The sequence below is a fragment of the Poecilia reticulata genome, linkage group LG14 (assembly GCF_000633615.1).
Source record: "Poecilia reticulata strain Guanapo linkage group LG14, Guppy_female_1.0+MT, whole genome shotgun sequence".
Lineage (NCBI taxonomy): Eukaryota > Metazoa > Chordata > Actinopteri > Cyprinodontiformes > Poeciliidae > Poecilia > Poecilia reticulata.
The window spans coordinates 3,410,776-3,426,134 of NC_024344.1; the positions used below are offsets into that span (position 1 = coordinate 3,410,776).

Below are 15,359 nucleotides of genomic sequence, written 5' to 3' on the forward strand. Positions count from 1 at the left end.
CCCCCCCCCCATCTCTTAATATTTTCCTGCAAAAACCGTATTGTCCATAAGACACCATATCTATCTAAAATGTAATTGCTGTTTTTAACTTGTTTTTGTCATGTAAATAAAATTATGAGCAGTTGCCAATGCCAGTTCAATTTGACAAAGAAGCCTTCAGGTTTCTGCTGAGAGCAGAAGAGAAAGAGGGATTAAATTCTTCCATATCACATTGAGTCGACACATTCACCCAAATTAACTAAATGCTGATTTTATCAGAAGACATTTGAGGTTTTTGAGTTACTTAGTCACAGTCCTGCAATAAATCAGACAGAAAACAGGGGTCACCGGATGATGAGTGTGGAAAACAGATGTACTCAAATAGCGTATGTGGAAAACCTTTGGCAAGCAGAGTGGGAAAACGTTTCTGTTTCAAGATGTCGGATGCTCCTGGTCTGTTACCACAGGAGACGAAATGCTAAAATTCAGCAAAAAGCTGCTTCAGCATATTCGTTTAGGGTTTTATACTCTTTATGCAACCACAGTATAGCAGTTTTATACCATTGTTTGCATTTTTAAACCTAACCAATTTGTTGTTTTTGATTGGAGATCTGCAGGATATACAGTAAGTCACAATAAAGAGAAAAGTTTTTAAATAATCTATTATGATTTTTTTTTTTCTTTTTAATTTTGCATAACAGAAATCAGGCATTTTTACAAGGGTGTGTATTCTTGCTTTAGATCCATTGTAGGCAGAAAAGCTGTTCTAAGAGCACTTGTACTGTTTAATTTAATCTCTGTGAATTAATTATTTACTCCTACAAAATATTGATGTGTACAGTTTGGTGTTTAATTTGCTATTTTATAACTCTTCTTTTGAAATATAATGCTGTCTTAAAAACATCTATCTTTACTGAATTGCTGTTAAAGCTCTCTATACTGTAATCTATACTTTTAAGCTGGTCACTGGCAAAATTATGCTAGCTACCACATCCAGCATGTTTCATGTAAATTTGTTAAAGTGCAAAATGTTGCAGTATTTCTGCCTTGTAACTCCTTGGTTGTGAGTGTAAAGAAATGGGGTCTCCTTGGCTATAAATAGACCTCATGAAGTTCTGTTCTCACAGAAAAAGCCTGGGAAGGCAAAAATAACTGCTATTAAAGACAAAATGTCCGAGAGGGGAAATCAATTAATATTTCTCTACTTACAACTTTTGTTTTATTAATAACTTATTCTTACTGATCTGGGACTGATAAATGTTCTAAAGAATGACTGGTTAATTCTCAAAAACACAAAAAGTTTTGTGTTTTTTTGTGTAGTTGTGTCCATGTTTTACATTTCAGTCCATTTGTCTTTCAGGTCAGCTTGTGGTGTGCACTCTGTGTTCCTGTGTGATGCAGACCAAGAGGATCTGGCTTTTTTCTGCGCACCTCCTGCCACTGGTGGCCAGGCTGTGTCTGGTTCCTCTGGAGACCATCGTCTTCATCAATAGATTTTCAATGATCTTCACAGGCCTGGAGGTCATTTACTTCCTAGCTTCTAATTTACTGGTACCATATAACCTGGCCAAGACTGCCTACAGGGAACTCGCTCAGGTAATAAATTACTAATGTGGCCTTATGTTGGAATATTCCCATGTTTTCCCCAGGAAGCTTTAGGTTCTGGATTGTGTCTTCTTTCCCAAGATGAATAGTACTCCTAATTACTGTCTTCTCTCCTCCTGGTTTTCTGTTCTTCTATGTCCCAGGTGGTAGAGGTGTACGGGTTGCTAGCTTTAGGGATGTCCCTGTGGAACCAGCTGGTTCTTCCAGTTCTCTTTATGTGTTTCTGGCTCGTGCTGTTCGCTCTTCAGATCTACACCTACTTCAGCACCAGAGACCAGCCTACCTCGAGGGAGAGGCTTCTCTTTCTCTTTCTTACAAGGTAAGAACACAGTACCTCTTGTCAAACTGTGTAGGCCTTCCTGTGTGTAACTCATTGTTTAAACTCTGTTTGCTTCTATGTATGAGAATTTATCAAATTTGGCTGTAGTTTGGCACCTATAAGGTATTGGATCAGGAATATTCTCGTGGGTTCATCTGAAGCTTGTTGGTCATAGTAGTGAGCCATTTTTTAAAAAATTTGTATTAATATTCATTGTTGCTCTCATACAGCAAACAGTTGAGAAACTAGTAAAAATACAGATTCCAACATTATGGACAATAACGTTAATAATGTTTTATAAACATCATTAATTGGGATTTATTGTGAAAAGAATAAATCAAAAATTCTGAAGAAATGTATCATTTATGATAACAATAGGGTAAATGCCTACTCTTAGTTGGTCATACTTATTTTATATGGCTGTATATCTTTGCCTCATCTAATTTCATTTTAAACACATCACTTGTACTGAAAATGGATAACTTTGAGCCTTCAGTCAGTTACTATTTCCACACTAAAAGTGTTGTCACAGTGACCTGGCTGTTCCCAGTGTGGTACATTTACTGCTTGGAAACAGTATATTTAATTTTCATTTATTCAAATTTACTTAGTCATTGGCAGCATTGTCATTATTACAAAATAACTGTTCTAGGTCAGGAAAATGATAGGAAAAAGTGTACAGCACAAACATTAATGCTCAAGCTGAAAATGATCCAAATCCAGTTTTCTGTCACTTTCCTGTCACATCTCTATTTATTTCCTAAACATTATGTGACATAAATACTGTTTATAGACACCATGTGATTTACTGCTACATCATTTACAGTTTCTCCAAACTCTCCCTTTTTGTCCTTTCTCTTCTCCATCCACGTGTTTAGTATTGCAGAATGTTGTAGTACGCCATACTCTCTGCTGGGTCTGGTTTTCACCGTCTCATTCATCGCGCTGGGAGTTCTCACGCTTTGCAAGTTCTACTTGCAGGGCTACAGAGCCTTCGTCAATGACAACGCCATGCACAGGTGAGTGTGTTTGCTTGTTTATTTGAGGCCGTATATCGAAATACGTAGTTCTCAAATTTCAACTTTATCTGTTTCCCACATGTGCAGAGGGATGACTGAAGGCATAACGCTGCTTATCCTGGCTGTGCAAACCGGCTTGATAGAGCTGCAGGTCATCCACCGAGCCTTCCTCCTCTCCATCATCCTCTTCATTGTTGTTGCTTCCATTCTGCAGTCCATGCTGGAGATCGCTGACCCCATCGTTTTGGCTCTGGGAGCCTCCAGAGACAAGTAGGTCAAACTCCTAATGCACTTTTTTTTGTTGCTGTTGTTTTTTTAGAAATGTAGAAGCCATTTAGTTGTATTCCATTTATGAGTTCTAATTGTGCTTTTTCTGTTTGTAGGAGTTTGTGGAAACACTTCCGCGCAGTATCTCTTTGCCTCTTCCTGCTCATCTTTCCAGCTTACATGTCATATATGATCTGTCAGTTCTTCCACATGGACTTCTGGCTCCTCATCATCATCTCCTCATCAATCCTTACCTCACTTCAGGTACATCATACGCACACTGATATTAAAAAGACTTCTTTTATGAAACCAGTAAGTTCTCATAGCTGCATTTAGAAAGTAATATTCTAATATTGCCAAACATAAAAAATCAAAAACTACATTTTCAACTGTTTATCATTGTTTACATGTCTTTGTAATTGAGTTTTTTAAATTTTTTTGTAGTTCTTAAATGTAAATAAATAGTCCTACTTTTACCTCGGGGAACTTTAAAAACCTTGTTCTGATCCTGTGTTAGTTGATTTACTCTAAAGCAGTTCTTCTTTCGCCGCCAGGTTCTCGGTACGCTGCTGATCTACGTTCTCTTCATGGTGGAGGAGTTTCGTAAAGCTCCAGTGGAAAACATGGATGAGGTCATTTACTGTGTCAATGGGACCTATAGATTGCTGGAGTTTCTGGTAAATGTTTCCTCAAAACTTATTGATTATGACATTTTTTACTAAGCAAACATGACACATGTTAGAGAAATTGTGTGGAATGAGTTCAGATCAGATCTCTTGATTGGCTCTGATCAGTTATGAGATGTACTTTGGTGCATAATTGTGAATGATCTTATTTCTTCATTTTCTGTTTGATTAATAACTATCAGTGAACATGTATTACATTTTTTTCAGTTTTAATCCTTAGAAAACGATAAACACTCAAAATCAGTGGAGTTTTTTTTCTTGCTCTCATTAACTTGTGTGTCGCCAGGTCGCAGTGTGTGTGGTGTGCTATGGCATATCAGAGACTGTGTTTGGCGAGTGGAGTGTGATGGGCAGCACCATTATTCTGGTCCACTCCTACTATAATGTTTGGCTCCGAGCCCAGCTGGGCTGGCAGAGCTTCCTGCTCAGGAGAGACGCTGTAAACAAGATCAAAAGCCTCCCAACTGCAACCGATACGCAGCTGGAGCAGTACAACGACATCTGTGCCATCTGCTTCCAGGTACCAGAGGCTTCACTGTGTATAAAGAGACTGGTTTTTGTTCTTATCCTTTGTATGATTAAACTTATCGCTCATTGATTTGACATATTTTGTAAGATATTTAGTGTGTATTATTATGCTTTTAACAAGAGGAGCAACAACTGCAGTTTTCTGGCTTATCGCTAATTACGATATTTAAAAAGCCTGACCTGCTGATTCTGGTTTTGGCCAATATTGATTTCTTTTTTTATGTTTGAAATGAGAAAAAGAGGAGAGTGGTCGATTTCTAGACCTTTGCTGAGGTAGAAAAGATCTGTGGATAAAATTGGCTTCACATGTGGGTGTCGGCCAATCAGCAATCTCTCAAAATTAAGGAAAATCGGGACTGATTTATCAGCTGGCTGATTTATCGCTACAGCCCTACTTCTAAACTAGAAAATTACTTTTATTACATTTGTAAGCTATGTTTTTTTTATTTTTCATAGTTCATGCTTTTAAAAAATCTTAACATGTTTTTTCTGATTTTACATTAAGCTGATTGACAGGAAGTTACTTATGTTGGGTCTATTTGCTACCACACTTAAATTCTTTTTCTTATTTCATCATATTTCTTCCAAGATGCACTTTATTTATGTAAAGATTTTTAGGTTTTTGCTTGATATTACGTTGTCTGTATGTCCTCTATTCTTATCCAGTAAAAGCCTACATGAGCAGGAGCGAATGTAAATCTTAATTCTTTGCTCCTTCCAGGACATGAGCAGCGCTGTGATCACTCCATGCAGCCATTTCTTTCACGCTGGCTGTCTGAAGAAGTGGCTGTACGTCCAGGAGACTTGTCCTCTTTGTCACGCGCAGCTTAAGAGCCAATCAGCTGCCAGCGGAGTCCCCAACCAAGATGCCGCCACAGCCGATCCGATCCCTGCTGGACAGGACGGAGTTGCTGCTGGCGATGAGGAGAAGGATTCTCCTTCTGATGATGTGAAAGATGAGAGAGGTGATGGGTCCTCCTCTGCCTCCTGCATGCACTCTGCTCCTCTGCACCTTGTCAGGCCATCATCCTCTTCCTCACCTCTGACTGATTCCATGAAGAACCAGTTGGAAACAGATCATCCATCTACATCCTCCTGCTCTACCTCTGACACGCCTGACAGACCCGCTACTCTTCGATTTCGCTCCCACGCAGTTTCCCCCTCCATTCGACACTCCGCCTCCTCCCCACAGATACTGACCCCTGTTGACCTCCAGGAGATCCACTGATTCAACATGGCCGCCCCGAACAGCCCAGCTGCCATTCTGAGGAAGTTCCTCCTCCTTCATGCTCATACAGAACTCCATCGCCGCACACATGCAACATGCACGCATGTACTTAGCAGCAGCAGCATCCCCACACTCCGCTTCCTTTATTGTTCCCTGAAATCCAACTTCCTCATATCCAGGGTTCCTACAGTTTGAATAAATAAGATTTGAGTTTACAGTTTGTCACTTTACAGCAGCATCTATCTAAAAATGACAAGGGTTTTGGAAAATATTATTTCCAGGCTTTAACCCTAACAAATAAAGCTGGCCCAAACAGAGTCTTAGTTTACTTCTTCTATTTGACACTATTTTACACAACATCAGCTATTTCTTCATCTACCACAAGTTGGAAATGTAAATATCTTGGAAATATGGGCATGTATGCAAATATAATCTAAATGTTACTGAGATAATAGGGCAGATAAAGTGAGTTTCTGGACCATAAGCTGATTAAGAAAACACCAGAGGAAATGTTCACTTCTACTCTATTTAGTTCCTAACTTCCATTATTTGGGTTGCAGTTTATTTAAAGCATTCGATGTAAACTTAGACTGAAGTAGTTTACTAGTACCATGAATGGGAGACACTGACTTAAATTAAAATGTTATATTGATATTTAGGGGTATTTTTCTCACAGCACTCTTAAAGCTGATGGTAAAAGAAAGTATTTAAAGTTGTTTTGGCAAAAGTGTTGTTAATGCATACAGCCAGGAACCCAAAAACAAAAACGCTACTATAGACTTGCCTATAATCGAATGCGTTTCTATAGAACAATACTTCCTTTAAGTTTGCTTTTGTACTGCTACTCATCACACAATATTTTCATTCGAATATATTTTTAAATATGTAGATGTATATTGATGTCCCTCACTAATTTATACATTAAAAATAGGACAAAGATCAAATTTCAAAAAGAATGAACTTCTGAACTGCCTAGGAACCCTGCATATCTGATTCTGAGAGGAAGATGAACTCAGTTTGTAAGCCTGTATTCATTATTCAGATCTTAAAATATAAATGACTGGTTAGATATATTTTAACAAAATTTTCATACTTTATCTTGAAACTATTACCTTAATTTCTCCCCTTTAACTCATGTATTTTTTTAACTTCATTTTTTCAAGAGTGTTGCAGTGATCCATCTCAGAAATAGTTTCAGCTTCTGCATCCTGTTTACAAAATGTGAAATCCATTAGTATAAGTTTTCTGTATTTAATTTCTTCATCAGCAAAATCGTACTGTTGGACTTCCTCACAGTCGTCACATTTTCTGGTTTCGTCCTCCCTGCCTTCCTCTCATCGCTGTACATGTTAGGTTTATCTAATGTCCTTTACGTGCCATGACATGTAGACGTGATCAGAGGCCGAGACAGCTACGAATGACAATGGATAACTTATGGTTACATTTTAAACTGTGACAGTCTTAACATTTCATAAACAAGTTTTTTTTTCTTTTCTTTCTGTGACATTTTTTTAACGCCTGGGAGACGGTGGCTGTGAGTATTGGTAAAAACAAAGAGTTAACAGATACTGAATGTCGTTTCTTGTGGCCGTCACATGACCCGAAGCCTGGTGCTAAGCAGAGGACGTGTGATGTGGTCTAGCCGTTTGTTTCCATGTGAACTAATCAGTGGCTTCACATGGGATGTCGAATTAATTTTGTACGTCGGAGCTTTTGCTACAACACCTCTTCAATATTTGAATCAAATTTGCATGGCTGGTCCCAGCAAAGAGCATCTCTGTTCCTCTTCGCCAAAGTTTTGCATCCCTGATAGTATTATTATTATTATTATTATTATTATGGTCAATTTTACATCATATTATTGGACAGTGCAATGCACCGTGGAGATGGAGAAAAGTAGGAAGTTAATATTTTTGACATTTCAGAGTAATTACAGTGCCTTGCAAAAGTGTTCATACACCTTGATATTTCCCCCCCACATTCTGTCATCTTCCAACCACTTTGATGTATTTCATTGGGATTTTATGCAATAGATCAACACCAACTTGAACACTTCAGAAGTATATCTAAGTCTTGCATCTATTCAGTGCCATCTGAGTTGGTGCTACGTAGCTCCAACTTCAGCTGCAGTTACAGTTGCAGGTCTTTCTGGGTAATCTCTCCAGCAGCTCTGCTCATCCACAGACTGACATTTCTGCCCCACTCTTGTTTGCAACAGTGATTTTCAGCTCTTTCCATAGAATACCAATTGGATTTATCTCTGGCTGAATGTTTAGGATCATTGTTATGCTGGAAGGTGAACCTTTTGCTCCAGACTTGTGCAGCAGTTGCCAGGTTTTCTGCTGGGTCATATTGTGTTTGCCTCCATCCATCATTTAATTAATTCTTACCATCTTTCCTGTTTCTGCTAATGAAATGTATCCTTATAGCTGCTAACACAGTGTGTTGCCATGGGGACGGTTTGCTTTGGGTGATATAAAGTTACATTTCCACCTTATGTTGCACTTTGCATCTAGGCCAGTGGTTCTTAACCTGGGTTCGATCGAACCCCAGGGGTTCGGTGAGTCGGTCTCAGGGGTTCGGCGGAGCCTCTGCAGCGGAGGTAAAGACACACTTGTGTAAAGTCGTGATGACGCGCCGCTTTACCATCACTTGCTGCAGAGGATCATGTTACATTGCTGAGCCAATCAGGGCTGCAGAGGAGCACTGATTGAAGGAGCTGAACTCTCAGCATGGATTTGAACTTGTGTCTTTATTTACTTCAGCAAAACTCACCGTTTTTACCAAATTCTGTAGCTTTCGGTTTACTTCTAAATCTGCTCCTTAGTCGCATCTTTTCGGGGTTGCTACTGCCTCTAGTGGCGTGGGGGTGGTAACACAACTAATATAATTACTAAATCAGAATACCGCAAAGTCTTTATTATTTATCATAAATTTTTCATTCTCTTAAGAATGTAGAGCTAATTAAATGATCTAAACAAGACCTTAAAGTGGTTCCAGTTTCTCTCGGAGGCCAACCTGTTGAAACTGTGGCAAATTTTAAATACCTTGGGTCGTTCCTGGACAGTCAGCTCAACTTTGCTGAAAACACTGACTATATTTTGAAGAACTGCTCTCAGAGACTACCTTTTAAGAAGACTTGGTGATCTTCTTAAGTTGGGTCACCTATGTCTTGAATTGGGGCGGGGGGTCATATTTTATCACTACAGAAGGGTTCAGTGAATGCGCGTACAAAACTGGTGGGTTCGGTACCTCAAAAAAGGTTAAGAACCACTAATCTAGGCCAAAAAATTAAATTTTGTTATCTGACTGGAGCTCCACTTTTATTTTCTGTTGGCCTCATATGTAGGAGGAACTGTTTGGGGCAACAGAGTAAAGGGGTTACATACAACTGCACACTTTTCCATATGTAAAACATGGGAAATTTAATTTATGATTTTTCTTCCACTTCACAGCTTTCTGTTGGTTTGTTGCACAAAATCCCAATAAAATCCCTCAAAGTTTCTGGTTGCAATGTGAACGGGAAAAATGAGCAAACATTTTTGGGGTGTGAATACTTAAACTGCAAGGCAGTGGGTCCTCACAGCTGACATGGGGCCTCCTGCTTTTATTCACGTTAAAGCTCAGCTGATGACGCATGCTTTACCTGACAGGCTAATGAGAGCTGAAACCTGATCCTTGCAGGAACCAATCACCCTGCAGCTCAGTCACTCCATGAGAGGTTACTACCAGCAAACTAAACCATTTAAGTTCTTGTCCACCAGCCCTTATTTGTGCTCAAACAAACACTCTAGACGGCTCTGGGGCTTGGAAGATAAATGTGTAATGAAGGGTGTTTGACTAAAATACTAAAAGTTTAGAGATTCTGATGCACGCTTATATGTAGAGCTTGCACGCTGCCACAGAACTTGTTTTTGTCTTCATTGTTTCTAACCTTATTACTGACGTTTTTCAATCGGTTTCTTTTTCTCCCCTTTTATGTTTTTGGTTGTATTTGCACTAATCTCATTTATACTAGCAATGCTCTAAAGCTGTCCTGTTGCTGTCAGCTACCAAAAGCCCTCTGTCGTTTGTGTACGAGGAAACAGCCCAATCTGTGTGTGTAATGTATAGAAATGTTGTTCTGTTTGACGGTATCTGTATTGTTTATATGACCAGTGCTCGGTTTCCTCCTGGCTTCCTTGTGGCTTTGCTCAGAAGCTGTGAGGAAAGCAAACTTTTCTGGTGTGAGAAACCAGTCAGTGTTACTGCATCGCCTGTGTGCATGACGCGTCCTCAGGCTGAAGTGATCGCTCCAGTGTCCTCTACTGGTAAGGAGTGGGATCAGCATGACGCTGACAAACAGGAGATCTGGTACTTAACCTTTGACAGTATTGCTTATTACCACAATTTCTTAAGGTCTTGTTACCCTGACTTTATTTTTTGACTGTACGAAGCATTGCTTACATGGCTGAAAATGAATACATGATAATTGTAGGATCAGACCTTTGCAATGCCGGATCTTTTTGTTTTATTTTTTTAAGGGATACGATGTTGACTGATGTATTGTGTGCATCTTTCTCTGAAAGGTGAACTTATGGACTGTCTTTGTTTCTTTACTCTTGATTTATAAATGAAGCCCCTTCAATGGCTACACAGATTTGTTATGCATTGCAAGGTTTTGGAGACTGTATCATGCAGAACAATCACCTGCATGATGCAATGTTTGAAGGTGAAAATTGTCATTGGCAGCTGTATTTGAATCTGCATTGCAGTATTAAATGCTAACTAGCACGAACATTTGTCAGCTTTCGGTTCAGTGTATATTTGCACAATTCTTCCTTGTATACCAAACAGTGCTAAAAGTAGCAGTTTGTTGGTTGAAAATCAAATGAAAAATATTGTAAAATGAAAATCTAGCTCCAGTTTTTGTCTAAATCCTTCCTTCAGTGACTGTTAACTGTGGTTATTAAAATTAATATTTTCTTAAAGGCCATTATTACAGTGCATTATTTGCAGCTCTGTTTCAGCTGCAGGATAAACTTCAGATTAAATGTGCCAACATTTCAACTTCAGCAGATTCAATTTGTGTTGGTGTAAAAAGAACACATTTCTAAAAGTTGGACCTTTCTGGCCTTTTTGATTTTTTTACACTATTTTAAGAGCATGTACCCAAGACATGATTTAAAGCTGTTCCCTCATGTTGTGCCTGATTATCTTTAAAGATTTTCAGAGTATCATTAATCAGAGAAACAATAGTGTTGCCTTCTAAAGTGCAAGTTTCTTGAAGCTAAGATTGTGTCTGAAATGGAAATAAAAGAAGCATATGCAAATATGGAAATTGGATCTATAGCTGAAACAAGCATGCTGTTAAATTTAGTGAATGCATTTTTAACACAGCTGCGCAATGCTAATACCTCAAAGTGAAGAATGATGTTTTCTTGCTCTAACTGAGCCTTCCTTTGCATTTCTTTATTTTATTTTGTCTGGTTAGTTTCATAACCTACAGATAGGACCTGCTCTGTAAAACCTGGCTCTTGTGTTGAATTAAAAATGTCCCACAGCTGGTTTTCAGACTGGATGCCTGGTGTTGCCTTGGTTATTTCACAGAAACTGAATGTCAAATAAAATAAACGATTCTCTGCAAAACATTCTGCTCTTTACTGCTTTGATTTACTATATTAAATAGTTTAGTTTGCTTGAATTTGAATATCTTTTCTTTGACAAATTACCTCCTGAGCATGCAATCATGTTCCCCAGAATTACCTATATATTTGATTCAGGTGCGCTTAAGCAGAGACTGGAATGTGCCTTAAATTGTCAGCCCAAGAAAAAAAAAAGAGGAATACCCCGAATCAGTCGAGGTGTAACTGAGGCAGCTGCAAAGATCTACAGCTCAGGTGGGCAAACCTGCTGACAGAAGCTTTGCAACATCCTAAGCAAGCAGTCGGAACAATGTGGCTTTGATCAAGGTATATTTATGCATGTCTTAAATTCATTTGAGGAGAGAAAATTTGAAACATGCTCGGATGTTCTCAATTCAGGCTGACTTGATCCGTTTTGTGGGTGAAAAAACGCCTGTATTTTTCATCCATTCTCAGTGCAGTGCAGAACACATTGCACACCTCTGATTAATATTTGTGAAAGAAAAGTCCAGACGCTAGTCCTTTTACTACACAATTATGCACTTGTTTGTCTTGGGCCATCAAACCAAATGACTAAATACATAAACTGACAAACATTTGATGCAGTTCAAAGAATGGTAAGACATTTTGCAAGGTATTGTCATTGAACATTTAAAATGTTATTGCAACTTGGTCAACAATCGGTGATTCAAAGCAAAATGGTTCCATTTGTACGGTATGATCATCACAAATAAAACTCGTCACCTACTGGATCTAGTAAGCGCCGTTTTCTCTGAACAATTACATACCGGACTTGCTATTGCACTAACCAGCCACACGGTGGTGCTGTTGCGTCACATTTATGCTGACAGAGCACAAACTCCTGGGACAAATTACTGCTGAAGCGACGCGAACACGCCGAAGACCAGCTCAGTCAAAGCAGTGAGAATCAGTGATTTCTGATTTTCCTATGCATATTTCGGCAGCATTTCTTTATATCTGTGAATAAGAGAGATGCATACTTGTGGCTACAACTAATAATAACTTGATTAACCATGTTTTGATTTTTTATTTCAATTTTTCTCTCACAATACCTTGGAAGGTCTTCATACACGTTTTGTAAGCAATATACCATTACAAATCGCCTAATAATATAAACAATAAAATATATTTTAAATGCATTTATTTTAAAGTTTGGGTAAAGAATGTGTTATTTGTGTGCAAAATTTACAGAGTAATTCATGCTGTTTATTTAAGATCAAATTTATCTGTTGATTTGAGAGTCAGAAAAAATATTTTTCTCTTTTAGGAATTTATGTCAAAGCTATAATTATGCCCCACATATGCTATCTCCCTCCAATTGTATGGATTTCTGTGTGCCACTACCCTCTCTGTGTCACTTCATAAGCAGAACCAGAGCATAAAAGACTCCTTCTCCTCCTTAATCAAGGTCAAGAGCATTTTCCAGCAGCCTTTTGAGAATAAGAGCCTGGAAGAGTGCCAGTTCTCTCTCTGCCAATCATCCTCACACATAGATAAATAGCAGGGGTTTTTTTGACCTCCTGACCTTTAGCAGATCAATAAACTATTGGTTTTAACACACTTCGCTGCATTATCTATTAATATTTGTATTTTGTTTTGACCCCCCACCCCTCCACCTCCTCCTGGAAGGGTGATAAATAGTTTCAAATAACAGATGGTGCCGGAGGGAGAGACAAAGCGGGGAAATCTGGTTGCAATTATCCTCAATTACGCTCATTGTTATTTTGAGCTAATTATTGTTATTGTCACTTTTGTTTGTGTGTCTTGCGGCGCTGGGCTGCGAAAAGGCAAGGCCTAAGACAATAGGGAGCAGGAATATGATGCTATGACAAAAAAATGCCTTTTTATAATGGAGCCTGTAACCGACTGATGTAAATAAAAGTCAGATCCAATTTAACAAACGTCTGCACTCACTGATGTCGTTCTAATGAAAGCAATTTAGATTGAAATTAGTACTTTTTTTTTTTTTCATTTTGTATTATGTAAGATAATTTATCATTTTTTTATGTAAAAATGTGAGAATAATGAACGTCATGTGAAGTGAGGTGGAAAAGTTAGAAAAAGATTCTCTGCTGCATATACGTCATACAATACTGTGCAAAAGTCTTGAGTCGTCCTTTATTTTTTATTTGCAAGAAGTCAGACTTCTCTCCCACGCCTACTGAAGCTCTACTGAGAAGAAATACTAAGTTTATGACCAAATGACTAAACAGTGAAAATCCTGATCAAATTCTAAGATTTTTCAGGGTTTTATTGATCTCTCAGAAGTTTAATAAAACCAACTTTGCAGATTCAATTTGAGCTGCGCTAAACTACAGCTGGTCTGAGAGGGAACAGAAAAAGAAAGGGATGAATTCAAAGTCTCAGAACCAACTATTGATCCATTACCGTTTACCACCAGAAGCTTTAAGGACTTAACTGGAAAGAGTATCCTATTTCACATGGCTCAGGCTGTTTATTCTCAGGAACCAACTTGTGGTTTTCATCAAATATTTCCACCAAATAAAGGGACAGTTGATGGACATTTCAGTAGTTCCTGACTTTCGACTTGGAACCAGGTGACGAGTACTGCCTCCTGAGATAGGAGACGTCAAGAGGACTGATGAACCAATCAGAGGCAGACTTGGTGTAACGTGAGTGACATAAATATAGGCAGCTTTTTAGTTATTATTTCAGAAAGTCAGCAAAATAGACAAAGAGGTCATTTTGGTCAGATCTAAATGTCTAAGTGACTTGAAGAATAAAACTTAGTAGGTGACATAAAATCTGTTGGACTTCCAAGTTCCACCTCAGAAAATGTTAAGAGCAAAGATACACCATGACAGTCATTTAAACAGTCCTGCTGCACCTCCACTTTTTCATTTATTTTTTAAGGACTTTCGTTATAAAAAAAAAATAAGGACAAATAAACATTTTCCTTTTTCTTGGCACTTATGTTTAGATATCAATTTAACTGTGAAATCCAGATGTTCTAAAAAGTCGCAATATTCAAAGTTCAGAGTTGCAAAAATGACCAAGAAAGACCCTCAGGTGCGTCAGACGTTTGTCATCAACCCTGACCTCAGTAAGAACATGGCTACCATGTGGCAAAAGCTGTGGTGACCAATTATTTACTTACAATTTATTAACGCTTTGGCTTGTATTTGATCAGGTCTGACAACACACCGCAGTGTTTCAGTGCATGAAATGTTGAGAAAGAAAACATTATTTATCGCTCGTTATCCTGCTAAGTAACCATAACAACTGCCAATTCCCATGTGTTTCCAACTTGCAGCTGGAATATTGTGAAATTAGGTGTGATGTCGTTTCCAGATCCAAGTTTCAACCTTAGAGGTTGACGCGTTATGAGTCGTCAGTAAGGACCATCTCTGTAGCTGTGAGTGCTTATTAACTCTTAAGAGCTCAGATATATCAGTTAATTTGCTTCATATTTACATTGCAAATGCTCAATAATAAAAATAAAAAAAATTCAGAGTATCAATAAAGACATGAGAGCATAAAGGACAAAGCATCTCTCAGGTCCTGTGTAAGGTTTTTGATAGATTTTCTTTCTTAAAGACTTTCAGATATTGTTGTAATAACAACTGAGGAGAGTTTGAGCTTCTCCTTTTGTTAAGGTCGTCGCTTGCATTTGGCTGCTTATATTTTAGTGTAAGATTCGGTATTTATTAATGCAAAGATTCCAGGGGAATTGATATTTAATATCTGAATGGGAGATGCCCCCTCCTGAAGAGTCGCTGAGGTCTTTGCTTTGCCCCAGCAGACACAGCTCCCTTATGGTGAGAAAAGATTGTTGTGTGGGCAATTTTGGAGATTGTGGTGAGGGCATGGGTTTCACTTCATAACCACTTTTTTTTTTTTTAAATCAGATTAAAGACCGAGTTTCTGGCCATTAGAGGAGGACAGGGGAGCTCCGTGTGGCTGCATGATGCAGACTTGACTCCACTCTAGTCTTTGTTTGGGGGCGTCTCCTCTCCTCCTGTTCCCCTCCTCTGGTATTCCCTTCCCTTTCTATTCCACTCCCACCTCTCTCTCTCTCTCTCTCTCTCTCTCTCTCTCTCTCTCTCTCTCTCTCTCTCTCTC

The 15,359-nt window shown here is 38.6% G+C and overlaps 1 protein-coding gene and 1 long non-coding RNA gene across 2 annotated transcripts in view; one reads left to right on the forward strand and one right to left on the reverse strand.

The window, feature by feature from the left end:
• Nucleotides 1-7,522, forward strand: part of LOC103475670 (RING finger protein 145) — a 16,431-nt gene extending 8,909 nt beyond the window's left edge. Inside the window, exons 5-12 of the mRNA XM_008427476.2 lie at nt 1,340-1,575; nt 1,728-1,903; nt 2,782-2,922; nt 3,010-3,192; nt 3,306-3,453; nt 3,744-3,866; nt 4,162-4,395; nt 5,125-7,522. Of these exons, the coding sequence (XP_008425698.1) occupies nt 1,340-1,575; nt 1,728-1,903; nt 2,782-2,922; nt 3,010-3,192; nt 3,306-3,453; nt 3,744-3,866; nt 4,162-4,395; nt 5,125-5,631 (1,748 nt within the window). The 3' untranslated portion in view covers nt 5,632-7,522. The remainder of the gene's footprint in view (nt 1-1,339; nt 1,576-1,727; nt 1,904-2,781; nt 2,923-3,009; nt 3,193-3,305; nt 3,454-3,743; nt 3,867-4,161; nt 4,396-5,124) is intronic.
• LOC103475668 (uncharacterized) overlaps nt 6,869-15,359 on the reverse strand; it is a 15,793-nt gene continuing 7,302 nt past the window's right edge. The window contains exon 2 of the long non-coding RNA XR_535351.1: nt 6,869-7,042. This is a non-coding gene — a long non-coding RNA (uncharacterized LOC103475668). The remainder of the gene's footprint in view (nt 7,043-15,359) is intronic.